Below are 10,057 nucleotides of genomic sequence, written 5' to 3'. Positions count from 1 at the left end.
AAAGAAAAGGAAATTATTTTTTTTCAGGTATTTTTGTTCTAAAATTTATATTTAGAACAGAATTTTCACGCTTGTTGTCTTGATTAGAACTTCGATACTTTTTATATAAGCATTCCAGTTCCTCTCTTAAAGGTGCGATTTTTGAAATGTGAAATTACCAAGCTAACAAGACACCGCAAATAATTGCTTAAGTAATTTTTTTATGTTTCCATATGTTCTTGCTACACTTGAACTAAACTTCAGATGTTAAATGTAATATATTACTTATACTGTGGCCAAAGTTGAAGGCAGTCATCAAGACTGAACCTTAAAACATTGTAGTATATTGATGCTAAAGTTTTAAACCACCTTCAAGTTTGACTTAAAGACTGATAAGGAGTATGCAGCAAGTAAAACACAGTGTCTTCAAATCTCATAGTGAAACTAGGGGATGTTGGATATGAAGATGTCCCTTGAGGATTTTGGTCACATTCTGTTGAGTGAGTGTTTGTTCCCCATTCAGTTTTTATATAGCAACTGAGGAAAAGACAGACATGCACAAGAAAAGGTAAGGACAAAAGCAAGGATAAACCTAAGCTGAATACTGTTAGAGGTGGATGTCAAATATATATAAAGGAGAAGGGAGCAAGGCCCTCTCTTACAGGAATTATGAGAGATGAAGGAAAAGGCAGAAGATGGGTGAAACAGGGGGCACTGGGACTTTCCGCAAAGGTGGAGAACAGGAGAAAAATGAAGAAAATACTAAAAATAGATGCATACCAAAAAAAAAGGCAAACTGGGTCTTGTGATTCTTACTAAATTATGTCTGAAAGATGGTAGCATAAGCTTTTTTTCTTACCGCTCCCCTGATCTCTTGGTCACACCTAAAGTATACAGTTTTGCATTAGAGTAGTAGTTGACAGTTGCTTCCAGAGTTGTGCCAGGAGGCAGGCAAATATCAATGGTGGTTGTATAACTGCCTGAATCCTCCCTGTAGCTGCTGCAGGTTTTTTTAGATTCTCTTACCATTAAATACTCTTTTTACTAATTTGACCTGAAAATGCCTTAATGAATCTACAAATACTGTTATGATTTAGGCTGGTATTATGCAGTTCTTTTGTGTGATTTAAAATATTTTTAAATAAAAATTCAGTGAGCTGAAATGCCTTGTATTTGGTCCAAGTCCAAAGTTTGTGAAGCTTGTCTGTTAAAATTTTGCAAATAGTAAGAAATGCTAAAAAGGTGTTTGTGTTTCCCAAGTAGATGTTGAAAGCGATACAAAAATAACTATCAGGATTTGCACATTCCACTGCGTTCTGATTTTTTTATTACTGCAAGGTAATTTCTTCCCGCTTGAAGAAAATCATCACAGATATTAAAAATTTGTAATGACCTGTAACATCTGACTTTGTTTTCCTGGCTATTTTAATAGGTTTAAAGACATAAGTAGTTTAAGACAGCTGCGTAACTGCTGGTTAACCACTGTGAAGTCGCTTTCTAACAAAATTATTGAGGAGACTGTTGCAGTAGATACCTCAAATAGTGCCAGTCACCTAAAACTCCTTTGGAAGTTCTTTGCCACGCATGTTGTTTTCTTTTAAATACATGGTACCTTCTATACAAGTGATAGTGTTGGTTTTCATTATCTTAAGTGGTAATTTGCTTAGCAGACATCCAAAAACCAAAACTACTTTTTTTTTTATGTTCAGGCAAATTATTGTGTATTTACAAGGGAGGTCAGTGGACGTGATCATAGTCCTGTGCTCTGTTCTAGCTTTTAAAGTCTGGCTAGGTACTTGCGGAGTTAATTCTCTAAGGTTGTCAGATTATATGTTTACATTTAATAGACAGTGATATGTTTTTCATTCTACTAACAGAGTAGTAAGTGGTAGGAAGAAGGTTTTGTGCTGTTACTTAATTGTCTTATTCCTGTCTTATTTTTATATAAGCTGTTTAAGAATACATTAAACAAATATTTTAATGCAGTAAAAGCATGGGAAATAATAACGTTATACAGAGAGTTAGAATCAAGTGTTCAAATGTGATGTGATAAATTCATTGCAAAATCCATAGCAATTAATCTTTCTTAGCCACTTTCCATTATTTGTGTATGAAATTGAAGCTGTAAAAAGAATTCCTTTAAACACCAAATTCTTGATGCTTTCTGAAATCTACACAAAGTATGAAACAAATCAATGAACATCTCAAGAAATTAATTTAGTTCTGAAGTGAGTATTGCATTCAAGTATATCTATTTAATTATCATTAATCTTGAATTCCTGAGCTGTCCCTCATGAGCTTTCATAGGTATCAAGAGTACAGTCTGCTCCCTTTGCAGTGAATATAGCCCTTGGTTTCCCTGTGGATAGCATGAAATAAATTAATGCTGTAGCAACACAAGAACTCCTGTGCTGCTATATGGGGCTTACGGTCATTCTTCTTACAAGCTTTAGGTTTTTGATGCTGCCCCAAAGTTACACTCCAGTTCATTAGGTGCTGCAGGCACCCTGGGTGCCTCAAGGCAGAGTTCACGTCCAGTTTGCCATGGAGTGTGCAGGGTCTGTCTTACAACTGGTACATGAGTTTGCACTGTCTGAAATTTGATCTTTGTAGAGAGGTATGCTGTCGTTGCTGGTCCTGATCAACTGCTTCCCATGCGATCGTCCACTGATGGCCATTTAAAAACGTCACTTTTTGTAGTATTGAGCTTCACTTCTGTAGTATTGAAGCTTCACTGCCAACAGGCCTGCTTTATAGAATGACAGCAACTGCTCTATGCTAACGATGTTGTGTGGTTAATTCATTACTTTTCTAACAGCTTAAATGCTATCTTTGAATAGCAATATCAATAGTGGTTTCATTATGAATGCCATTACTGTCCATGTAGCCATGCCGACACTGCTTCTAAAATGTGTGTTTAGATGTCTAATGTGTCACTTTGTTAGCTTGATTCTGTTCTTTAAAAAAAAATCCTGTGGCAGCATTTCATACTAAATCTTAAAGTGTGTTATTTGAGGATATCTGTTAAACTGGAGAAGGTCATTTTATGTTCTTAACTGTGTTTGGATAAATGGTTATTATCAAACTTTAATGTACTCTGCTTTTATTAGAATCTCTAGGCAAAGGATATGCTGTTGCATGTACCCAAGAAGGAGAAGAGAAAAAGCAAGCTTCTGGTTCATCTGGTGCTAGAGGAACTAGAAGGAAATCAGTTAATACTACTCCTAGAAGAAGGTCTGCACGAAACAGCAAAAAGGAGACTCTGGATCAATCTCGGAGCTCACCTCTGTCAAGCACTTCTGCATACGGTGCCTCTGATGGCAGTAACCCATCTCTGACTAAATCTCCTTCAGAATCAGAGAAGGCTCCTCCAAAACGAAAGTCTAAAAGAATAGTTAAACAACAAACACCTGTGGTTAAAAAGAAACTGAGAAGTTCTGCACGTTCTGAAAAATCGCCCAGCGATTCAGTGGAAGATGGTGACGTTGCTGAGTCTGAAGCAATTCTAACATTAGATAAAGACCATCAGTCAGATAATGAAAGCAATAACGCAAGCCTTCCGCAGAAGAATAATGCAGAAACGGAATCTGCTAATGGACTGGAAAGCTGTAATGAACATGCAGAAATTGAGGAAACTACAGGAGAATGTGACAAAGATGAAGATACTTCAGGCAACACGGATGTAAGTTTTTCTGTCCAAGAACCTCCAAGAATAACTGTAGGAGATGAAAGTCAGGAATTTGAAATAAAAGGTGTTACTGAAAAAAATTTAGATCTTAAGAATCAGGACATCTGTGAAAATACTCTTGAACAAATGGAAACAGTAGCTAGTCCCAAAGATGAAGTGTGTGACCATGCAACTTTTGAAAAAGCAGATGAGACATTGTATAGTCCTCGAAATGAATTAATGGAGAAGGTAGAAACTTTGACAAAAATAGATCAACCCATAAGTAGTCCAGAAAATGAATTGTTGGAATATCCAGATCCTTTGGGGAAAGAGCAGCCATTAGAGAGCCCCAGAAGCAAGTTGCCTGAGCATCCAGAAGCCATAAAAATAGATGATTGCAAGACTGAAGATAAAACAGTAGTAGACTCTGCAAGTACAAATACTCAAAACTTAAAAGCTGTTCAAGACGAAGAACCAGATACATTAATACACAATATTTGTATGGACACTGCATCAGAACAATCCTTAAAAGAGAACGCTATGCCAGAAAGTGAAGAGAGTAGAACTTCAGAGTCACCCCAGGTAACTGCTGAACATAAACATTTTGGTGAAGATAACAATGAAATGATTCCTATGGATTGTGACTCATTTTGCAGTGACCAGATGGAACCTCAGATTGAGCAGTTACCACCAGTTGAAAGTAGAGAGCAAGGAGAATTGAACTCCTTACAGTGTGATGCAGGAAACTGTACCTCGGTTTCAGGACTTTCTGATGAAAAAGATGAAATTGTTCCTCAAGAAAGAGAGTGCCAGTCAGAACTGAAAAAAGATAAAAAGCCTCGAACTAGAAGATCTAGGTTTCACTCTCCATCGACAACTTGGTCTCCTTCTAGAAGAGAGGGCAGGAAATCTCAGTCACCATCCCCTAAAAGGGAAATCACCAGAGACAGGAGCTCACGATCACCCAAGAAGGAGACTGGGAGGGAGGGAAGGAGATCTTTATCTCATTCTCCAAAGAGAGAGACTCTCAAAGATGAAAAAAAACCACCATCTCGATCTCCCAAAAGGGAAACTGTCAGGGAAAGCAGGAGATCATCTTCTCGGTCAAGAGCTAAAGAATCATCTCCAAGGCAAAAATCTAGATCTCGAAGCAGTGATAGAGATAGTCAAAGAAGAGATCGTGACAGAGAAAGAAGAAGTAGGAGGTGGTCTAGGTCACGATCACGATCTAGGTCAAGATCACGATCTAGGACAAGAAATAAAGGTTCTTCGTTCTCTAGAAATGAGAGGGATAGTCATTCACCTCGATGGAGAGAGAGATGGCCAAATGACAGCTGGAGGAGTCCCCGAGGAAATGATCGATACAGAAGAAGTGATCAAGAGAAACAGAATGAAAGTCTTAAAAAAGAGAAGGACAATACAGAAAAAAACAGTGATGATCAATGTTCTTCAGACAAGCGGAGGAATGATTGTCCAGACTGGGTAACGGAAAGGATAAACTCTGTTCCTGAAGTCAGGAATAGAGAGAGAGAGAAACCACATTGGGAAGATGGCAGGCATGATAATTCAGGACACTCTTGGAACAAAAACTTTGGTTCAGGTTGGATTCCGAATCGAGGGAGAGGTCAGCGTGGCCGAGGTGGGCGTGGAAGAGGTGGTTTCATGTATGGAGACCAGAATGAAAATCACTGGCAAAATAGAAAACCTCTCTCAGGGAACTCAAACGGTTCTGGGAACGAAACTTCAAGGTTCCCAGAACATCAGCCATACAAGCGTAAGAATGAACAAGATTATTCTTTCGATACACCTGCTGACAGATCTGGGTGGACATCTGCATCCAGCTGGGCTGTGAGAAAGACTTTACCTGCTGATGTGCAGAATTATTATTCAAGAAGGGGACGCAATTCATCAAGCCCGCAGTCAGGATGGGGAATGAGACAAGAAGAGGAGACACCAGAACAAGGTATTCATAGTTTTGAAACATAATAGCTTAGTCACATCTACGGTAGTGAGTAAAATCCATAGTCACATTGTCTTATCTGGAGCTGATTAGATCTTCAGAATAATCTGGGGTGAATCCATAGTATTTTAGCAGTACGGAGGGTTTGAGGTATGGAGTTCGGGGATTTTTTGTGTTTTGATGGCTTTTTGGTTTTGCTTAAAGTCAAAGTTTAAGGATTAAGCATCTGAAGAGTGCTACTCAAGTAAATCGATTTGGCTGAAGAGGAAGTGTATCCTCTCCATGGTTACTTTTAGCATCTGCACACCTATTAAAAAGGGTAGGTTTTTTTCACGGAGACTTGCATTTGCCTGTGCAGACCCACACAGTAGATTCTAGAGACGACGAATCACTCTGTTGACCTTTATCTTGCTTCTAGATAAGCATTTTCCTCTTTAAATGCTTGAAAAAAATCTAGGGAGATTTATAAATGCAAACCTGGTATTTTTGCTGTACTTCAGCATTAAAATTCCTCTAAAACCTCAACAGAAGTCTAATATTTTTGAGTATTTTATATCTAAAAGGTAACTTCCTTGATGGAAATAAACTTCTTGGTAGAAAGTAAGTTAACTGTAGATGAGATTGATTCTGAATAGCTAACAAGCCATCCACAGATTATTAATGCTTCAGGTCATTAATAATCTTTTAAGACAGATGTGAATTGTATTTAAAAGCTGTAAAATCCAGTCCTGAAGGCAACCACCCTTGCACTTTCCCATTGTCGCCTTGTTTTGTCTTTCATTTTTATCCATTTTCATCCTATATGCCAGCAGTTTTCTCCGTCTTTTCAGACAACTGCATCAGTGGCCTCTTAGTTTTGAGGCAACTTTGTCAACTTTCAATCTGCTTCAGGCAAAATTGATCAAACCTTTAATTGAAAGTGTGGTGTGATTTGCAGACTTTATATCACGTAGTTCAGGGACAATCGCACTGTTATATTCACTTTTGGAACCTGAATTCAGCTGAGAATAGTACAGAATCTCTCAAAACTGGATAAAACGAGCTAGGGCGGCATCATGACGTGGTCCTGGGCAACGTGGTCCTCCTGGGCAACGTGCTTTTGCTGGCCCTGCTTGAGCAAGGGGATTGGACTAGGCAATCTCGGTAGGTCTCTTCAAACCTCAGTGGTTCTGTTATCCCACGATCTTTAAAAAAGGTGATTTGGGGTGAAGCGTAACGGTTTAAATCTGAGTCCCTGTGGTTTAGGTGACAGCATTCCTCAGGGAAGGGATTCTAAGGGAAGAACATCTGATTTAGAACCCATCAACCGCTTCTCAGAACTAATTTCTTGACTTTTGGAAGCCTTGTTGCTTCTATCTAGATTTTAACTTTTTGGCTTCTGTTGAAGATAGAATGAGACACAAAAGTAATTTTTTTAAAGAAGTGCCACCCCAAGAGGTTATTTTTACTTCTAGGCTATACCTGTTGTACCATTACAGGGTTTTTGAACAACTCTTCCCAAATATGAACATCTTTGAAATTGGTTGAGGATGATTTTTTATTCAGTGGGGAAGGAAAAAAAAAAACAGCAGGGTATTTCTATAGTTACCAGCAATGTACAGTGAGTGTGTGTGAGTCGGGCAAAGGGGAGCAGAGAATTGCGTATGTAATAACCTATGACGAACCTCCTGCAGTTGCAGAAACTGGATAAGCTATGTTGTCCTCCTGCTCTTTGGTGGAGAATTACTGTTTCCTTGTGATTAAATAACTTATTAGTGGTGCTATGGGAACAAGGAGAGAAAACAGAAACTCAAAATGCAGGCTTCCATAGTAACCTTAACTTTTTAAACTCGGAAACTAGCATTTGGCTCCGTGACGTGTCTGGTGATAACTGCTGTGTAATTATGTAATGCAGTATCTTTAAAATATTCAGATTATGGAAAGCTTTTTGATACTCCGTACTTCATGAAGAGTTTAGGCACCTGGCTCCACTTCTGCTTTATGAAGTACGGATTTTCTACTTCATATACTGTCTGTTTTTTCTTTTGCTAGATCCAAACCTCAAAGACCAAGGCAACCAGCAAAGTGATGGTTCTCAGTTACCGATAAATATGATGCAGCAACAAATGACTGTACTGCCACAAGTGAATGCACAGCACCAACCTATGAATATCTTTCCGTATCCAGTGGGTGTCCATCCTCCCATGATGAATATGCAACGAAATCCTTTCAACATTCACCCTCCAATGCCCATGCATCTCCCTTCCGGAGTGCCTCTCATACAGGTAGCTGCTCCCACAAATTTGTCTCAGGGATTACCTCCGCCTCCACCTCCACCCCCACCATCTCAACAAGTCAACTACATTGCTTCACAGCAAGATGGAAAACAATTGCAGGTATGCTTTATCAGAAGCCATGGCAAGAACAGTATTGAAGTAATATCAGTTAAGGATTTCTTATATTGAATACCAAAGTCTTGATAAATTTATACTTGCAGTTTCTTTCTCTCTTGCCTGTCGTCTTCCACCCCACACCAAATTTAAAGTGGAAGTATCCATGAGGGTATGGGTTGTTTTGGGGCTGTAGCTTTTAAATAATAATACACAATGCCATAACTGGGGTTTTGTGGTAACGAGGTGTTGCAGCTGGTAATGGAACACTGAAAAACTTCATCAATGTTGTCCATTACATTTTTCCTCTTAGAAGTGCCCTGTTTCCAAAACAAAGTTTTCCCCTTCAAAACCTGATTTTTAAGCTTTAGGAAATGCTTGAATCCCCTTTCAGCAGCGTGTAGGAAGTGACCTACGCCTCTTTATTGCGGCTCTCATCCCATGCGGTGTATCAGCAGAGGAAAATTATAAAGTACTGCATGGCACCCATACGTTGTACACTTCCATTCTCCAGCTGTCACTATCTCAGCAGCTTCCCCACATGCACACATTTTCCATTCTGTGTAATCTTTTGAGCCTTTTTGTTAATAATTTCCAAGCTTTCTTTGGTATGTTTTACTTCCTGCTTGATGCTCCTGGTTTTGCATGCCCTGTTTGAGACCTAACTCCCACTTCACTTCTCCCATTTCAAAAAGACTTTTTTGTGCTTGGGGAGGTCAGACCATCTTTTTCTGCCTTTCAAGATGTCTTAAAACAAACCTTCGTGTAATTAGCACCTCCTGTAGCCAGCTGTTTGTATTAAGAGCTTTTATATAATGGAAAGGAATATGAGTAACTTCCAGGAGAATGCACAGCCCTGCAAGGAGATGTAACGCTGCATCGGTGATGTGTAAAGGGCTTTTCAGGGGTTGACTGAGGTTTGTGCTTTTCTTCTGTTGCAGGCTGCCTGCTCTAACCTAAAATGCTTTCCCCTGCACTCCAGGTTGAAAAAGTGATGTCCTAGAACAGTGATTTCTAACCCTCTGTTTTCATGCATCCTCTCTAAAGATTTGAAGCAAACTGATAAGTGACCTACATTCTTTTCACTTTCAACTGCTGTTATCCATCCATATTCATTAACTTAGAAGAAAAGGAGTTAAGTGCTGTGGGAAATACTGAGTGGGGTCACAGGCCATATGAAATACATTAATATTCTGCAAGGTAAAACAGTAAGGTATTATTGGAACTAAAATGCGGGTAGATTGCATGTTGATTTGATTAATGCCTGCTGTCCGTAATTAAAATATTTTCACAATTGGAAATTCAGTAGGTTTAACCTCTGAAAATGTAATACGTAAGAACATAGGCTACAGACCGCTGTGAAATAATCTAGTGCGGCAATGAACACGTTCCTATAAAGATTGTGTATTGCTCCAAAATACAGTTCTTTGTTAGTAAAGCCCCTGTTACATTTCTTCCTTTTACCTGCTTTTGTGGAACGGTATCTATGAACCTCAGTGCTCTTGGGAGCTGCTGCTGCTTTTTCTTTGAGCTTTCATGGAACAAGTCCTTGGAGGTAGCACACCAGAAATGACTGGATACGACAGGACTCCTCCTGTCCTTCCTTTTGAAAGGAAGATGAGGAGAGTGCGCTGGCGAGCGTTAGCACGCTGGCTATAGCAGCTCAGTATCGGTGTCCTTTCCAAGGAACTCAAATTCCTGTTTCATTATTTTCCATCTGGATAAATGCAGATGTGAAAAAAGCAATGGTGATTACCTGCGAAAAAGTGGCATTTAGGGTAGCCTGCCAGAAACGTGTTGGGAGGATGAGTTGTTAGCTTTTGCTAAAATGACCTCTGCCTGAGGCCTTGAGCGCTACATAATTTCTCAGCTCCAAAGTATCAACAGTGCCCGTGGTCTCCTGCTGATGTTTGTTTGGAAATGTACAGGAGATGGCTTTCCCTGAAGAACAGATCCTGGTGCTTCAGCCAGCATCTCACCTCTAGCCTCGCGTGGACTTGTAGGGGTGTTTACGCTTAAAATTCATGCACGACTTCACGCTGATAACAAACATGAAAATAACTATTTTCAAAGCAGCATCAT

General features: G+C 39.4%; 1 protein-coding gene across 1 annotated transcript in view; it reads left to right on the top strand.

The window, feature by feature from the left end:
• SCAF11 (SR-related CTD-associated factor 11) overlaps nucleotides 1-10,057 on the top strand; it is a 31,948-nt gene that overhangs the window by 20,117 nt on the left and 1,774 nt on the right. Inside the window, exons 10-11 of the mRNA XM_009700311.1 lie at nucleotides 3,090-5,609; nucleotides 7,638-7,981. Of these exons, the coding sequence (XP_009698613.1) occupies nucleotides 3,090-5,609; nucleotides 7,638-7,981 (2,864 nt within the window). The remainder of the gene's footprint in view (nucleotides 1-3,089; nucleotides 5,610-7,637; nucleotides 7,982-10,057) is intronic.

This window comes from Cariama cristata, unplaced genomic scaffold (assembly GCF_000690535.1).
Source record: "Cariama cristata isolate BGI_N322 unplaced genomic scaffold, ASM69053v1 scaffold7715, whole genome shotgun sequence".
Classification (NCBI taxonomy): domain Eukaryota; kingdom Metazoa; phylum Chordata; class Aves; order Cariamiformes; family Cariamidae; genus Cariama; species Cariama cristata.
The sequence above is the reverse complement of the archived record's forward strand: the minus strand, read 5'-3'. Positions and strand labels throughout refer to the sequence as shown.